The sequence below is a fragment of the Haemorhous mexicanus genome, chromosome 9, assembly GCF_027477595.1.
Source record: "Haemorhous mexicanus isolate bHaeMex1 chromosome 9, bHaeMex1.pri, whole genome shotgun sequence".
Lineage (NCBI taxonomy): Eukaryota > Metazoa > Chordata > Aves > Passeriformes > Fringillidae > Haemorhous > Haemorhous mexicanus.
Window position 1 is genome coordinate 6,658,772 of NC_082349.1, and position 17,663 is coordinate 6,676,434.

General features: G+C 38.0%; 1 protein-coding gene across 1 annotated transcript in view; it reads left to right on the top strand.

Moving 5' to 3' along the window:
• The window catches only part of FAF1 (Fas associated factor 1), a 152,522-nt gene that overhangs the window by 38,645 nt on the left and 96,214 nt on the right, over positions 1-17,663 (top strand). Inside the window, exons 6-7 of the mRNA XM_059853849.1 lie at positions 217-305; positions 9,457-9,562. Coding sequence (XP_059709832.1) covers positions 217-305; positions 9,457-9,562 — 195 coding nt within the window. The remainder of the gene's footprint in view (positions 1-216; positions 306-9,456; positions 9,563-17,663) is intronic.

Sequence of the window (17,663 nt, forward strand, 5' to 3'; positions counted from 1 at the left end):
TTAATCTAAAACATTGCAAAATAAAATCAGGACAAATCAGTTTGTGTTTGGTTTGTATAGAATGTGGCCCACCTACAAAAATGATGTTTTGAAGTAACAGGAATTGTGTCTTGAAACAAAATATTTGCTGATACTGTAAATACATACCTATGATTAAAAAAAACCAAGTCAGAATTGGTGAATATTTTATATTTATAATGATTTTTCTCCCCTCAGACTGTTTTAAAAAGTCTACACTTGCCAAAAAATAATAGTCTTTATGTTCTAACACCTGACCTGCCTCCTCCTTCTTCAAGTCATTCTGGGTAAGTCTTTTGGCCATAAATTCTATTTGTATGGATTTGGTGGGGGGGTTTTTGTTTCTTTGTTTGTGTTTTTGTTTGTTTGTTGGGTTTTTTGGTGTTTTTTTATGAAGCCATGTGTATATTTGCAGGAATCTGCAGTCAGTAAATGCAAAGTGTTTTCACTGCACTAGTGACTGTTGGGATGAAAAGAAGCTTGTTGGGGTTTTTAAAACTTTGGTGGGGTACATGAATCTCTTAGGTACATACAGAATTTTACATCTGAATTTTACAGATGTGATGACTTTCATTTAACAGAAACCTAGTCCCTGTGGAAATGAGAGCTGGCCTTGCATAATTTGCTGCTTTATGTTGGTCCATTTAATGTATCTTGTCTTTATAAATCATTCCCATCTGTTCGGAATTTTCTTTATGAAATGTTTGTTACATTGTTTAATCTTGTAAATAGATGTAAATGTTTGTTACATTATTTTATCTTGTTAATTATTAATGAATCATTAATTGTAGAAATTAATGATTCATTAATAATTAATTATAATTTATTTCCTTGTGAAGGATATTGAGAATTGAGATGGATATATTTTATTACTGATTTGAACACTCAAGAAATAAGCAGTGAGTGTTCATATGTCACAGAATCACAGAATCATCAAAGCTGGAAGAGACCTTCAAGATTATCTAGTTCAACCCACCATATTCACCTCTGAAACATATCCCAGGTGCCACATCCAGACATCTCTTGAACACTTCCTGACTCCACCACATCCCTGAGCAACTTAATCCAGTGCTTAACTGCTCTTTCAGGGAAAGATGTTTTTCTAATACCTAATCTGAACTTGTGGTGCAGTTTAAGGCCATTTCCTCTCATCCTTCCACTAGGGACATGGCAGTGGAGACAGCTCTCTCCTCTATCTGGGGAGTTTGGAGAGTGAGAAGGTCCCCACTGCTCAGGACTTTCCTCCCCAGCTCCATTCCCATCTCCAGCCCCTCCATGTCCTTCCAGAACTGAGGGGCCCAGAGCTGGGCACAGCCCCCAAGGTGTGGCCTCAGCAGCACAGGGGACAGTCACTGCCCTGCTCCTGCACTGTTCCTGCAGAAATCCAGGTGCCCCTGGCCCTCCTGCTGGAATCCAGGTGCCTTGGGCTCTCCTGCTGGAATCCAGGTGTCCCTGGCCCTCCTGCTGGAATCCAGGTGCCCCTGGCCCTCCTGCTGAAATCCAGGTGCCCCTGGCCCTCCTGCTGAAATCCAGGTGCCCCTGGCCCTCCTGCTGAAATCCAGGTGCCACCAGCCCTCCTGCTGGAATCCAGGTGCCCCTGGCCCTCCTGCTGGAATCCAGGTGCCTCTGGCCCTCCTGCTGGAATCCAGGTGCCCCTGGCCCTCCTGCTGGAATCCAGGTGCCTCTGGCCCTCCTGCTGAAATCCAGGTGCCTCTGGCCCTCCTGCTGGAATCCAGGTGCCTCTGGCCCTCCTGCTGGAATCCAGGTGCCCCTGGCCCTCCTGCTGAAATCCAGGTGCCCCTGGCCCTCCTGCTGAAATCCAGGTGCCACCAGCCCTCCTGCTGGAATCCAGGTGCCTCTGGCCCTCCTGCTGGAATCCAGGTGCCTCTGGCCCTCCTGCTGAAATCCAGGTGTCCCTGGCCCTCCTGCTGGAATCCAGGTGTCCCTGGCCCTCCTGCTGGAATCCAGGTGCCTCTGGCTCTCCTGCTGAAATCCAGGTGCCCCTGGCCCTCCTGCTGAAATCCAGGTGCCTTGGGCTCTCCTGCTGGAATCCAGGTGTCCCTGGCCCTCCTGCTGAAATCCAGGTGCCCCTGGCCCTCCTGCTGAAATCCAGGTGCCCCTGGCCCTCCTGCTGAAATCCAGGTGACTCTGGCCCTCCTGCTGAAATCCAGGTGCCCCTGGCTCTCCTGCTGAAATCCAGGTGCCCCTGGCTCTCCTGCTGGAATCCAGGTGCCCCTGGCCTTCCTGCTGAAATCCAGGTGCCCCTGGCTCTCCTGCTGGAATCCAGGTGCCCCTGGCCCTTCTGCTGGAATCCAGGTGCCCCTGGCCCTCCTGCTGGAATCCAGGTGCCCCTGGCCCTCCTGGCCACCTGGGCACACCTGGCTCGTGTTCAGCCCCTGTCTGGCAGCACCCCCAGGTCTCTTTCTGCTGTCAGGGAATATTGCGAAGGTTTGAAAATGAAACGACGTTATATGGAAAATACTCTTTTACAGTAATTAGCGATTTTCTTCCATGTGCTTCCCTTTCCCGAAGGCAGCCCTGAGGGTGGTGTTTCCCAGGAAAATGGGATTTTCCTCGGTAGCCGCTAGAGGGTGCGCGGGAATCGAGCCTGCCGAAGGAGCTGCTCCGGAGCGGCGAGCTCAGGGATGCCTTTGGAATGGGGCAAAATGCACGGATTTCAGCTGGTCCGGAGAGGGAGTTGGCTTTCTGCCCTTGTAGGTGATAGGAGAATATCCTGCAAGTGCAGTTCTATTACTGGTGAGAGGAATTCTTGGAGAGTCAATAGAAATTTGTAGCTGCCTTCCTAAGGACTGAAAGTGCTTTGTGTATTACTAAAAGGTACTTGTGCACATTAACGTGTAGTCTATGTAGGAGTTAAGAATGCTGATATGAATTATAAAACTAATAATTATAAGAAAAAGAGCATTAAGAGAGGGAAGAGTGGCACTGGAACAAAGGGTGGTGTATGAGAACTGTATGTGCAAACAGAAACTGTATTTGTGTGTGAGGACAATAAACCATTGTACCTTAGCTGCTATTTGAAGAACACTAAAAAGACACTACAGCTGCTAATTGTTTCATTTCCGATTCCAAAATTTTCTAGCCAGGTATTGCTGTATATTGTAATTTGAATGTTAGAATTCCAGAGAGAAAACTGGGGTCTGAAAAGAGTTGTTTATTGCAACTGCAGTAAAGTATATAACAACAAACTGTTTAAAAACAGTTCTTAGCCTTTTTTATTGGATTAATGGTTTTAAAGAACTTCACTCAACAGTAAAATCAAAGTAGTTGTTACCTTTTATAGTTTATATTTGTTTCATAGTGGAGATTAGTTCTGGATATTTTTAAGATAAAAGTTGGTAGCTTTGGGACAGCAAATGGTGCCTAATTAGTGGCTATTTAAACACGGATAATTTGAAGGCTAGATCATCTTCCTGAAGTCATAAATTCTAGATGAAAGGGGAGGCTTGCCTCCAATTAAAGCATCAATGCAGATCAAAACACATCTAATTGAAGCAATGTACCAAACCCAGTTTTACACTGTTTACTGCCTACTGTTAGGTCAGTTATTATTCAGATTAGTTTGTTACCCACAATTTTTAAAAGCGTCATGCTCACATCTATTATTAATGGATGTTGAGGAACTTTGCCTCTTGCTCTGGGAGTTCATCTGTTGTTTTCTTCAAATGCCTTCTGTTTTGAACTAGAGATAAATAGTCGTGATTTGAATATCTCCAGAAAGTGATATTTGAAAAGCCTGAGATTCCAGTATGTGATATTTTAGCTATATGCCCTTCTTAAAAGGAACAGTCTGGCCTCAGCTCTGTAAGATCCAGTTTTTGTCTGTTCTTTATAGAGAGGCAGAACAGTGTCTGAAACATCCTATTCCAATATATTGGTATGAAGGCATTGAAGTTTATTGTGACAGACTGAATGGGCTTAACCCAGAACTGACTGAAAACCAGCATCTAAATGTAATGGCAAAGTGATCCTGCCTTTTAAACAAACAAAAATCTCCTGGGGTATCTTTGTTCATCAGTGGCCTACCTAAAGCTTTTATAGGTAATAGAAACCCAGTGAATTACTACTGCATGCTAGTAAATTGAGGTGGAAAGATTAAATTTAAATGTCAAATACCACATGTATTGTTCCACCCTGCTACCACAATTTCAACTGGCAAAGCCATACTATCCATGCACGATACCCAGAACAATAACCATGTGTTCTGTGAGCTGTGGACATAATGAAATCTGATTTCTAGTGAATTCCTGCCTCATCCTAGCAGCTGCAGTAAATCAGCCTTCTCCTTCCATGCTTCCCATCATCTCACCTACCTCTGATGCTGCCTCCAGTTGTGTATTTTGTAGCACCTGTGTAATATTTTTCCCCTTGCACAGACTATCAACCTGCCCTGCATCTGTTCTCCAGCTCACAGTCAGGTAGTATCAAAGGAAAGGAGAAATCATGTCCTGTGGGTAGTTCTGAGATCACTGGCCAGGGGTCACCTGGATGAGTATGAAATACTGCACTTTTGGTGCAGCCTTTTACTGAGGTGGGTGGTAATTTGGGTCCCCTTCCTCCTCCTGGCTGTTGATTTACACCTGGTATTTGAGACCTTTCTAGCACTATGAGACCTCCTTAAAAGCAGTGACTATGTTCAAAAATTACCAGGTGGGAGCAGAAGTTACCAGGTGGGTAGAGAAGAACATGATTTCCCTTGGAAAGCAATCCTAAAAGGAAAGATGCCAAAAAATGTCCATCATTCAGCATCTATGGGGTAGATCCCTTGCACCAGCTTTGTCAGATTAGATTAATCCCTTCCTCAGCAATTCCTTCCCTTTGTTGCCTTGGATGCTTCTTGAAGGCTGACAATACCCAGTTGAGGAAATAGGTTTAGGAGAATGCAAGAGGGAAGCATGAAAAGTGTGAGCATGGGAGTCTGGCCATGGAGCTGGGTCTCCTTTCTATCCTGTGTGTTCTGGGAGGTATTTTTTATCATTTTTTGTTGCTGTTGTCATTATAATGGATATAATGTATTTTATACTTCTTTTTGCTAAATAGCTGAAAGTCAAAGATGCTTTATTATACTTGATGAATCACTGGAAGGTTGAAAAGCATTAAAACCCCAGGTGCATACCATGGAGATCATTAGAAATAATGCAATTTTGCTAAGTGATTGTAACTTGTTTAACAGGTGTAATCATCTGTGTGGAAGAGAAAAAACCCACAGATCCCTTTTTTCAGGCAGTAGGTCCATATATTGCTGAATGCCTCTGCTTTAGAAGATTGCAGAGCAGTGGTGGTGATGTGGTGTCTTGTTGTATGTTATCAACTGTAGCAGAGTGTTAATTAAGAACGATGTAACCTGCAACTCCAATTATTAGTCCTGTCTGTTTAGCTGGACAGGAGCAGTGCCTTGCTTTAGTTACTTTGAAGGCTTCCATAAGAATGGTAAGATTAATGTTTTATTTTCCCATCTGTTCATGAGACAGTTTAAAAATCCTGAAGTTTAAAATGCAATAGAATGTAAACAAAAGGGCTTCTGCTCATTTACATGTTAGCCAGATTTGCTAACTGATTGCTGTTTGAACCTAATCTACCACCTCCTGCTGCATTAGCTACAACAAACATTACATTTACATACTGATTTCTTATTTTGTTTTAATGTAAATAATCTGTAATTACAGTAAATTTGGACTTCTGTTGACATGAGCTTATATAAATCTCTAAGTTTAAAATGGAAATGTTAATTACCTTGTGTCATACCTGTTTATATAAAAATCAGTGGTTTTGGGGAAATCTGTGTGACTGAGAAAGATATTGCTTAGTGGGAAATACTGAGTGTATTTCATAAAAACTGGAATGAAAAGGAGCATTTACATATCATTGGTTAAGGATTTACTTATGGTGTCAAATTCTAAAATATTACTAAAATTTCAAAGAAAAGTGCTGTTGAAAAGCAAAGTATCATATAAAAAATCAGAGCATTAATGCCATCACTTAACAGCAGATAGAACCAATCTGTTTTGTATGTCTAGGTCTCTTGCAAGAAATGGTCAGAGCAATGACTGTGCTCTGATCTGTTTTCTTTTGTCTATTCTTGAGCTTCTTTTTTGGGTGTAGGCAGGGTACCTCAGTTGGAGGATTGGTGCCCAGAAATACAGATTCCCTTGCCTCTTGTGCTGCACAGAGAGTGCAGAATCATTCAGCTGAGGTAAAAAGGTTGTAATGGTGTATATCACCTATAAGCAAATGCTTTTGAAAGCTGGGCTTTGCAGCAGGGGAAAAATGTTCTAGTAAGAGTGGCCTACTTTAGTCCTCTTTCCAGAATTTAGTTTTCTTTTCCCACTAATTAATTCTCAGATTAATGGTATTCTCTTAGCACTGGTGGCAACAAAGACAAAGAAGGAAAAAAAAGTCTGTCTTGTCTTTAATGGGACCTATGGTTTGACCCTGATTTTTTTTCCCCCTTTTTAATACAGCTATTTTGTTTGGAAAATTGTAGTGAACTATAACATTTGTAGGAAAATTAAACAGCTGCAAACACTGAGGCCAAAATTTTAGAGATGGGCCTTGTATTCAAAGTCAGTCTTCTCAATATGCTTATGTGGACCTAAAGAGAAATAAAAATAAGCTTCCTTAAAAAAGAAGTTTCCTTTAAATACTTTCACCTTGTAAAATTTATCATTACCTTAATGGCTGACACACAATTTTTGGGCAAGATGTATTTTGGCTCAAGCAATTTGGGGTAATCTGCATCTCCCTTTGCTGGAGGAAATGATTATGGGAGAGACAAACATCTCTGGCTGTGTGTTCACATCAACCCCATCCCACACAGGAGGGTGCGCACCAGCACTGCCATCAGTGACCCATCAGGTGTGCCATCAATTCCTGCTCCCTGTGACTTTCTAGTGGACACTTTCCAAGCTTTACAGCTGTCAGGCCATGTGAGTTTTTGATGTAGGACTGGAGCAGTTGACCAGTGCATTTCTGTGTAAGCAGAAGTAATATTCCTCAGTTTGTTATTTTTCTGAAGAAAAAGTGAACAATTAACCATGCACTGCATTTGCTAACACTTTCAAACCCAGTTTCCCCTCAATTTTTTTCACTTTTTTTTTTTTAGCCAGCTTAATTTTCAGCCTCTTTTTTCACTCTGTTTGTCAATGAATATGTGCTGAGAATTTGCTTGTTAACAACATTCAGCTTGTGTTGCTTAGAAATCCCAAAAGTAGAGGTGTCAAAATTGTTAATTCAAAAATTAAAGCTTTTAATTTTTAGGCACTTCATTTAAATTTGTTTGAAGAGTATTTTCTCCTTTCCAAAATATTTCCTGCTCTCACAAGTGGAAAACTTTGCCTAGGAGTGGATGCTTTTTATTAGCAAGCTGTATTTTGAGTTGTACTGAAGTGTGGGGATCATGCATAACTGGAGAGACTGAGGGTTTGATCAGACTGGCCTGTTTATTCTATGTTTACATCAATTACAGAATGAAAACATGAGTCATGTTATCAGTTAGCATCTACAGATTTTCAGGTAGAGTCAAAATTAGCTATAGCAGAACCTTGTGTGAGTCTGTATGGAATCCAGAGCCATTCACATATGCAGTAATTAATGTTTTCAGAGCAATTAAATATGTCATTTGCCTCCAGTATTTGCTGAAAACAAGTAAAAAATCAAAATCTGAAAAAGCACAGCAGGATATTTTAGTTGCTACTGAACATTTGCCAATAGAAAATATGGTTATGGGGATGCAAAACTTATTAACAATCAAATTAGAATTACCTTTGAAAATAAGCATACAGCTTTTCAGAACTTCTTTTTTTTATTTTTTCCCTCTTTTGAGGGGCTGTTAGGTATTTAAAGAATTGTTAGGCCTTTTGTTGAAAATCTTGTGAAAGTACAGAAAACGACATGTTCAGCATCAATGGCTCCAGTTACATTTGTAGTGTCTCTCATGCACATGATCATACTTAGCATTGGCAATGAGTTATATTTCTTTTCCATATTGGAAAACCATAAAAGACAAGAAACAAGAAGAAATAAGGATAAAAGAAAACCATAAAAAACAAGAAATAGCACTTCATTATTTTGTTTTGTAGGATGTGATTATGGAGATGTGACTGGAGCCAAATTCGGTTTCCCAGTGAAGATATTTTTGTAAGCTAAATATCCTTGAGATGTTCAAGCAAATTGTGTGTCTCTTGCTAAAGCATCCAGTGAGTGTTGTATGAGGTCCTTCCCATCTGAGCAGCAAACCAGCAGAGCAGTAATTCCAGAAGGAGTTAAAACTAACAAATCAGGTCTCAAATGATGGAGGAGTCTTTCTTGTCTTCTTGTATCATAAGATACAGCCGTGCTGGTCTGCGTTCAGAGTTTGTCCTTTAGTGCTAAGAGGAATGGCATGTTGAAGTGTCATGGAATAGTGAAGATGTGAAGGAAAAAGCCACAGTCTGTCATTCTTTTAAGTGCATCTGATAAGCAAAAAAAAAGAATTGAATAGGCCCAATTAAATTTCATATGCCACTGAACTAGTTAAGTCTGCATAAATATTGCTTAGAAACCCAAGGTGTGGTACAGTTGTAGCATGTCTAAGAGTGCACCCAGCCATAATTGCCATGTCTGTAACAGAAGTCCTGCCTTCTGCTTTCAAAAGTAGATAGCTGCATAATTTTGTACCTAATTAAGCAATCAGAATGCCTTTTAATATCCAGATGTTTTACTACCAGGAAAATCAGGAAAAAACCCCAAGTTTGTAACAACATGAAGATATGGTTGGCCTGTTTAAACTGGATCTTAAGACTTTTTTTAAAATTTTATTTTTATTTATGTTGGTATTTTTATTAAAACCCTCTGTGAATGTACATTTAAAACAATGTGAGCAGAACTAAATTTTCTAAATGTTCAATACCCACACGAGAAATTTTGCTGTGGTTACTTTTCCAGTTCTAATTAGCTGGGTTTATGTGCTTTAAATGAATCTAAGCAGAAGAATTTCCATTTGGTTTCTGCTTCAGGTAACCCTTGAGAAGCAAGAACATGCTTTGCCTTGCTCTATTTACCATCAGTTCTTAATGTGCATCATAGCTTGATATTTGGTCTGGCCATCAATATGCTGACAGGCCTATTATTAATGGCATTAGGAGTGCTAAATACAGCTGATGTTTGTGAAGATAATGGGACTCTCTCCATTTTGAAAATACTTAACATTAGATGAGCTTTAAAGGCTGCAGTCACCTTATTAAGGAAGGAGTTCAGGAATGGCCTTTGGTCATTCTCAGCATGCTTCCTTGCATTTAAGAGTGAAAAGAGAGATGATAATGTTGTGCCTGGACTTGTCCATCCAGAGTTTAGGGTACCCTGGGGTTTCTGCATCTAACTGTAAAACAAGCTATAACATGCTTATCCCTGATTTTCCTGTTTTTCTTTCAACCATTTCAGGGCCCTGCAGGAGTCATTAAATCAAAACTTCATGCTGATTGTCACCCATCGAGAAGTCCAGCGGGAGTACAACCTCAACTTCTCAGGAAGCAGTACCATTCAGGAGGTGAGTGCTGTTTCACAGCTGAAGAATAAATGTAGCTCATTATAGCTAATGCCAGCTCTCTTAAAGGGGGTTTGCATAGTCCTGATGGGTATTCCTGTATTTTATTAGTCTTTTTTATTTTCATCAATTGGAGCATCAAGATTTGATTTAAGAATTCAGTTATAAAAAGGTATTCTATTAAATTATACAGAAAGGATGTTTCTTTTTGTGTTGTAGTAGCAAAATACACAACCAGTTGTATATACACAAACAGTTTATTGAGTTATTCAAATTTCATTTTATTTGAAACCCCTTGAAGCTCTCTCTGTCTTCCCCTCTTTTAACCAGCTCCATCTCCATTGTGTAGGCACCTCAGCCCCTGTGCTGGTTGCTGTTGGTGCTGTAATTCCTACTGGCCTGGTAGCCAAATGGTTTTGTGTGTAATGGACGTTGCTGCCGTTCTGTGGAACGGCCAGCAAGGGGTGATATTGGAGAGAACTTCGGCAGAATTAAGTCCTAAAGGAACAAATATCTCTGATGTGACTCTGGACTCTCTGGATTCAGAATAAGCAGTCCCTTGCATATTTTTAAAACTCCCTTCCAAGCCCAAAGGTTGTTGTCTAGAGCTCCATGGAGAATCTAATGCTAGGTGTTGTGGATGTTATTTTCCATATAACCCACTGCCTTCTGGAAACTTGACAAACAACCTAGAAATGTGAATCTTCAGAATTCACATTACAAAATATTAAGATTAAATGTTTGCTTTTCAAATTAAATGTATGTTTACTATTATTGGTCTGACACTTCTCTCAGTCTTTTAGGATTGAACAGATTTTATTGAAGTTTTTCGTGTTGCATGCTGACATGGTAGACAGAATTAATTTAAGTTCTGTAATATTAACTATGGGAGTAGTATCTCATACAACAATGAAAAATGATCACTAACTGTTTTCATTGTGAATCCTGTTATTCTTAAGATCTAGATTCTGATCTTTACCTCATGTGAAATCCTGTAGTAAGTTCTGGTTTGCTTTTTATGGTAATACAAATACACAAACTTGAATCAGTTTGACTTTTGAAGGGCTGAGCTTTGACTCTGTAATTATAAAGAATTTGAACGTTAATGGAAATAAATCATCCAAATATGTGGCTTTAATTTTAAAATGGTGAGATTCTAGAAGAAAACACAAACATATATATTGTCTGTTTGGTTTTTATCAGTGCTGTATCATTTACTTTGCTGATGGGTCTTACTTGGCTTAAAGGAACCAGAAAGCTGTGACAGGGGGATCTAAGCTGCCTTTCCATGCACTGAAGTTTTCTTGTTTGTTGATAATGGCAGGTTACAGTCATCAGGTTGCTGTATGAAATCAACACAATTTAAAAGTTCATTATGATTTTTCCCTTAAACAGCCAAAATAAAACCCCCTATCACCACGTAACCAGCATGAGCAGAAAACTTTTCTTTGCCTTTTTGGTATTGAGTGTCACACCCAATAGAATGTATAAAATTGTGAAGGGGCTAAAATGAAAGGAGCTCTCTGGCCCTTGTTGTGCAGCTGATGCTGAACAGGTGAATGTGTCTGTCTGTGCAAAGGCTCCTGGAAATCCCTGGGGATTTTGCTGAGGTAAAAGGGTTGCTGAACATTTGTCTAATTATAGAAAACAAGCACTGTTTTGAATGTTAACTCCCTAATGGCTTCTTAATTTAGTTTTTTTTTTTCTTTTAGCATAGAGTAATCATTGTAACAAATCTAGGCAGTCCTTGTGGTTTGGAGGAATCAGTGGTATCATTCCTCATCTCCTTTGTCTCTGTCCTCTCCAGGGACTGTTAGATATTTTTTCCCTCTTCACTCTCTTGTTCACACTTTAACAAATTAATAGTTTACTTTCCTCCTGGTATATTTTTGTAACGGTGGAGAAGCTCAGTGATGCAGTTGCCAACCACAAGAGGGCAGGAAGGACTATTCAATTATTACCTAAAAATGCTGCTCAGTGTTTTCAAATTAGCTTCTGGTATATTAACAAAAAGGACTATAATGGCCAAGTTATTGTTTGATTTACAGATAATTGGCATATTGCAGGGAGGAGACTTAATTTCACCCTTTTAAATTAAACAGGGAGATTTAAAAAGACATAAAATATTCATTAATGTTCAGTGATTATAAAGCAGTGGCATATATTTATTCTACCTTTATTACTGTTTCGATGGGAAAATACAGCAAATATTTCAGAAATCGACTTGGCCATACTGACAAGTTGAAATGTTTAAGCAGTGTTAATGCAATCTACTCACACGCCATATCCTATGCAGAAAGATTCAAAATGACTACATCAATTATTAAAAGAAATATTTAAGATTCTAGAAATGCTCTACTTCTTGCCACAGTTGGGTGCAACTGTCTCTCAAGGGCTACTGGTGCAGTGTGTTGTTGTTATTATACTGTGAATTTTAAGGAATAGATATTTTTTTCAAGGGTCTCAAAAACCCCCCAAACTCACACCAAAAACTCAACCCCGCCACCCTTTCAGAAGGCAGAAATGTTTTGCAGTGCATTAAATGCAAAATCCAGTGAGCTCACAAGTGTGCTTTCCTAAACTACTATTGCTGTGGTTCTCTGGTTTTTTATTGTTTAGGATGCATGTTTAATAGTGAACGATATTTGGAGGAATTGTTTTCTCAAAGAAATCACGGTGTTTAATGGGGAAACCGTGTGACAGAAAATTATCTGAGAGAAACCTGATGCCGTAGTGCTCATGTCTGCTTCCAAAATTGACTGCATATTACTTTAATAGTTGGATTTTGGAGGGTACCTGAAAACACCTTTGTTTTATTTTTTATCATTCTTTATCAATATAGCTAACGCTTTACATATTAAGATCTGTTTTCTCATCTTTAAAAATATAAGTTGCATTCATTTATATTGTTTTGTGATCATGAACTTACACAGAATCTGTGGAAATGAAATAAAAAAATAAATGGAACTTCTCAAAAATTCTGTATATTCGATTTAAATTTTTTTTTGAGTTGGGTAGGGGAGTAGTTAACTTGCTAAGTTAATAATGACTTGATGGTCTACATTGCAAGTTAATCTGTGTCACAGGATTCTGATATCCATTTGTTCTTGTAAAAATGCAGTATTAAATTAATTCTGGGCAGATACTGTTCTGGGAAATATCAGCGTTACTTTTTTCCATGATCTGCATTTTAAATTGGAAATTGGTAGGTTTTGTGCCAGTTAGGAGACTGTTAATGAATACATTTCCAGTGTATTACATGGTTATATAAAGACAATTTGACAAATTGAACTCCTAATACAAGACTAAAAGGAATTTTCTGTCTGAAGACTTGTTCTTTATTCTGCTACAATAATTTATAGAGGCTGTTTGAGATTGGAGAGACTTTTTAACTTCAGGTTTGAGAAGCTCTGTCCTAAATTATTACGAGGCATTGCCTCATTAAAGATAATTTCTTTTCTATCTATACTTCCCACCTTGTTCTCATTTAGAAATGAACATTTCTGCTATTTTTCATTTTTGCATGTTGTAGTTTAATAATTTTACAGAAATGAAGGAAAGCCTTCTTCAGAAAGGGGAATATTTAAAAGTGTGTTAAAAGCAAGTTTGTGTTCTGATCCTGAAGCAGACAAACTAATTTGTGAAAAACTTAATGGGCTTGAGTTCTTGTCACAATAATGTGCTCTACACTTTTTGTTTCAATCAGTGACACAGAAAAAAAGAATCAAACATTTTTAACAAACTGGATGGCTGCATTAAAAACAAGGACTTTACATTTGTCTATTTTACTCATTTGATACAGATTTTGAAGCCTTTTTGTGATTCCTGCATGCAGAATTGCAAAACTATCCAGTGTACACAAGCTGTGGCTGCTAAAGGGTGGATGAGTTAAATATGCAGAACCTTCAGTCCCCCCACAGATTGGTGATCCTATTTTGTAACTGGTGGAAATTCCAGATGAGAATACTATGTAAAGCAAGTACTGGGCACTAGAATTCTTGGTAAAACATAAAATCTGTGCAAACAATGCAGAGAAGATGGGTTTTTAAATACTGGCTACCTCTGCATAGCTGCCTCTGCTTTTTATTCTGTTCCTTTAGCCAATAACTTAAGCAGGGCTGCCTGCTCAGCATCCCTGTCACCTGTGCTAGGTAATATATTTGTTCTCTGTTCCCCACAGACTCGCTGGCTAAGGTGGAATATGGAAAGCAATGTATCCAATAGCCCTCCAGGCAGGAGGAGGAACTATTTGTGCACACGACTGCCTGGGCTGACATAAACTGTAAATTCTGTGTTGACAGACCCTAATCAAATCCTTTGTGATGAATTTCTTTAAACTTTTTTCATGAGTGGATGAATGTTAAGTAAGATGCAAAATCACCATGATGAACATGCAGGCAGAAACCTCATTTTAAAGGCCTTAATAAATGTGATATATAAGTAAGCTGAGAAATTACCTGCAGCTGGCAGAAAAATAATCTGGCTGAAGGTCTTGTACCTTTTTCAGATCTGTTTTTTGGTGTCTGAACAAAATATTTTCAAGACAGTTGTTGCTGAGTGAGATTATTCAAAGTAAACGTCAGACACTGACATGGAGACATGAAATGCATGGATAAATAATGTTACTCTTTTTAGTGCTGCAGCTAAATAATGACAATAAAACACATTTACCAGAAATAGACATACCCAAATATGGTAAATATATTAATAATTTCAGAAACAATCGATGTGTGTTTTGACATTTTGTACTTGCTTTGTTGAAAACTACCGTTGTAGTAAAAATCATTAACTAGCACTTTTTGGATTTCATAGGAAGTGCACAAATGTTCTATTGTTCAGATACTCCTAGTATCAGAGAAGCTATTAAAGTACATTGCTGTACTTATTGTACTCGAGAGCTGTATGTTTTTGTGGAATGTGAACATTTAGTTTGCTTTTCAAAGAAATCTGTCATCTTAAAATTATACTGATTTTATAGCAAGTTGTGGCAGCATGATACATAATTTAAACATGACTGTGATAGCCTCAGTGTTCTGCAGTGGTAAATGAGGAGTGCTTGCAAGCCAGGCTTTCACTTTCTCAGCGAGGAGAGAAAAATCTATTTTTGAAAAGCTAAATCAACTTCTCGATTTTTTTTTTGCCTTTGTTGTATAGAAAACCAGCACGTTCCAAAGGTAAAATGTATTTTAGAACCTGAAAGAAATCCTGATAAACTTTTTGTAAGTGGTCATGTGTTGGGAATTAGATGAGGAGGAAGTTCCTTGGAAAATAAAGAGGAAATACCTTTTAGGTACCTGTTCAACAGTGATAACTTTATTAGGCACTTAAAATATCTTAATACCTGCCTGAAGAGATCTATTTCGAAGATATCCCACTGAAAAATATATATAACTACTTTTCTTTTTCTGCAACAGAAACAGCGATAAGAGATAAAGAAAGGGCACTACTTCTCATTTAATTATGAAACCTAATATATTCCTGACAGAATATGTTTCATAACCTGTAATTTGATTTTGGTGGGTTTGGACGTGCATATCATTAAAGAAACGATCTTCAGTTATTAAAAACTAGTAAACATGGACATTTTTATATGCAAGAAAAGGCAGAGAGTAAATAATTGCACTGGTGACCAATACTGTAATAATCCTGTTTTACAATATGCACTTGACAGGTTGTAATAGTGCTAATTGAAGAGACTAATTCACACTTGCTTCATTCTATTCAAAGGCAAAATCAGCAGCTTGTTTTGCTTTTGACCAGATGGTCCTGATGAACACCTACTGTGCACTTTAAGTGCTTTACTAGAATTACAAAGGCTGGGGGCTGCATCCGACTCAAAATGATTTGAGAAGAGAAAAAAACCTCACTGCTCAATGGATTTGGTGCAACTAAATTAATTCTAGCGGACCCATTACACATTGAGCCCCCTTTTCAAAGTGCTGAGCCTCCTCGTTTGTTCTGTAGCAATGAGAAAGTGAAAGGCAGATTACTGCAAACAGAAATAAAAAAAAAAGTGCTGTGAAAAGGAGAAAAGAGGCCTTGAAGCCTTTTCATATCATTTGGGTTTTTCAAGTGCGTTATTTTTGGGGAGGGTGGATGTATGAAAAGCCAATTGGAGTTTTTTTTGTTTTAAAGTGCGCTATTTAAGTACTATGAATATAAAAGCAAGAGCAACAGTTGACTGAGTTTACTGTGGTAAAGCTTTGTGTCCAAGGATGAATCAAATTCATTATAGTCAATGCTTTGTATTTTCATATGAATGTAGGGTTAGTTTCACAAGACTGTGTCTGTTTAGGATAATTATAATTTAATATTTTCCTTTCATAAAGTTATCACTGTAGTTTATCTAAAATTTGCTGAAAGCAAGGTTTTTTCCCTTGCATAAATTTAGAAGCTCCCAGAGAGTTTTAAACTCCAAAGGAGGCTGTTTGATTTGCAAGGGAAGGCGAGGCAGGTTCCAATAGCACAGATTATTATAACTAATTAGAAGTCACACATCTGTTAACGTTCAGTTTGTCAGCACTCAGTTTAGTGTGTGTGTGTGTTTATATCTCTTCTTCCTTTCTCTCCTTCTCTGTCTCTATTCCTCTCCATCCCTAAGTGTAAGTTAGGTTGGAGAGAAACTCTCAAAGGATAAGGATCAATTTATTTGAATTTGAAAATAATGAGGAGTCATTGTTATAATTTTGGTTATGGGTTTGGCTCTGTAAATGCTCAGTCATGTGAGTTGTCCTTATTTTAGAAGTAATCATGTTGAATTGAATGGCTTTGCTCATGTAATTTAAGGATGCTAAGGATTTTGGGGATCAAGACCTAATTTAAAACCTTGAATTTTTTAAAAACTGCAATTAAAACCTTCGCTTGCTTTTCTGATTTTGAATATTTGCTGTGTTTTACTTTTGGGTTGGTGAATTTTTATGCAAGGCTCCTATCATAATGCTAGCTATTAAAAAGGTGTTAGCATGAAATGACAAGAAAACCTAAGCAGCTTTATGAACATATTAAACAGCTCTGTCCCCAGCTCTTGTGCTATTTAGAGTGGAAAGCAGCACTCTGTAGCTAAATAGCCCAGTGCTGTTATCTGTGTGAATTATATTTAGTTGAATAACAAATGAAAAATTCAAGTTAGCATTTTTTTTTGCAATTAAAAAAATTAATTTACAGCTTGTAAATTAAAGTGGTTTAAAACGTGGTTTAACCTTTCTATCCTGTGTTAACTATAATATGATCACTTCTATTATTGCATGATATACACTTATATTAAAAAAAACACATTCGTTGAATTGCTGATTTGTTTTCAAACAATGAAATTTGTATTTGTGCAAATTATAGTAGGCACAGTGTTCTCTCATGTTTTCTCATCAAACAACCCAATTATACTTATAAATAGTGAGGTGCTAATGAACTGTTGTTCGGGAAAAGTTGATTTTTTTTTTTTTTTAACTTGGGTAAGAAAGGAAACATTTCACAATTTTAGAGTGCTTGCTTGGTGAGAAAATATTTGAAAATATTTTACTTATGTAAATCATGTTGGTGCTATCACTTTTAAATACACAACAGAAGCTAATCTAAAATCCCCATCAGTTCATATGGAGCGTAACTACATGCTTGACATTGTAAATTGCTCACTTAATTGGGAACTGAGGATTTACTTATATTCATTAAGTTACAGAAGTTGTTTCCTAAGAGCTGCTATTTCAGCTTGAAGTTTATCTCTGCATTCACTGAATAGAAAGAGGTAATCTTTTGGATAGTTGTGGTGATAAGGATATTTAAAGTAGTGGTTGTGGAGTTACAACACCAAAATGGTCAAAAGTATCTTGATTGCAGTGTAATGCACTACATTGCTTTGTAATTACTATGCAAAGAAAACACTCAGTTGCTGTTCCAACTGTGAATTAATAATGTTTGTCCCATCCATAACATCTTAGTGACACGGGCACCCTCTCTGTAGTAAACCTGCTCCTTAGGGTTTTTCAGTTCTGTTCCTATATCTGTGTAAAACATGAATTTGAAAAGTTATCCTTTTGGTTTTGCACCAGGAATCGTGGGCATAAACTGGAGAGCCTTGCACTCATTTAAAGGATAAAATGGCCTCATAATC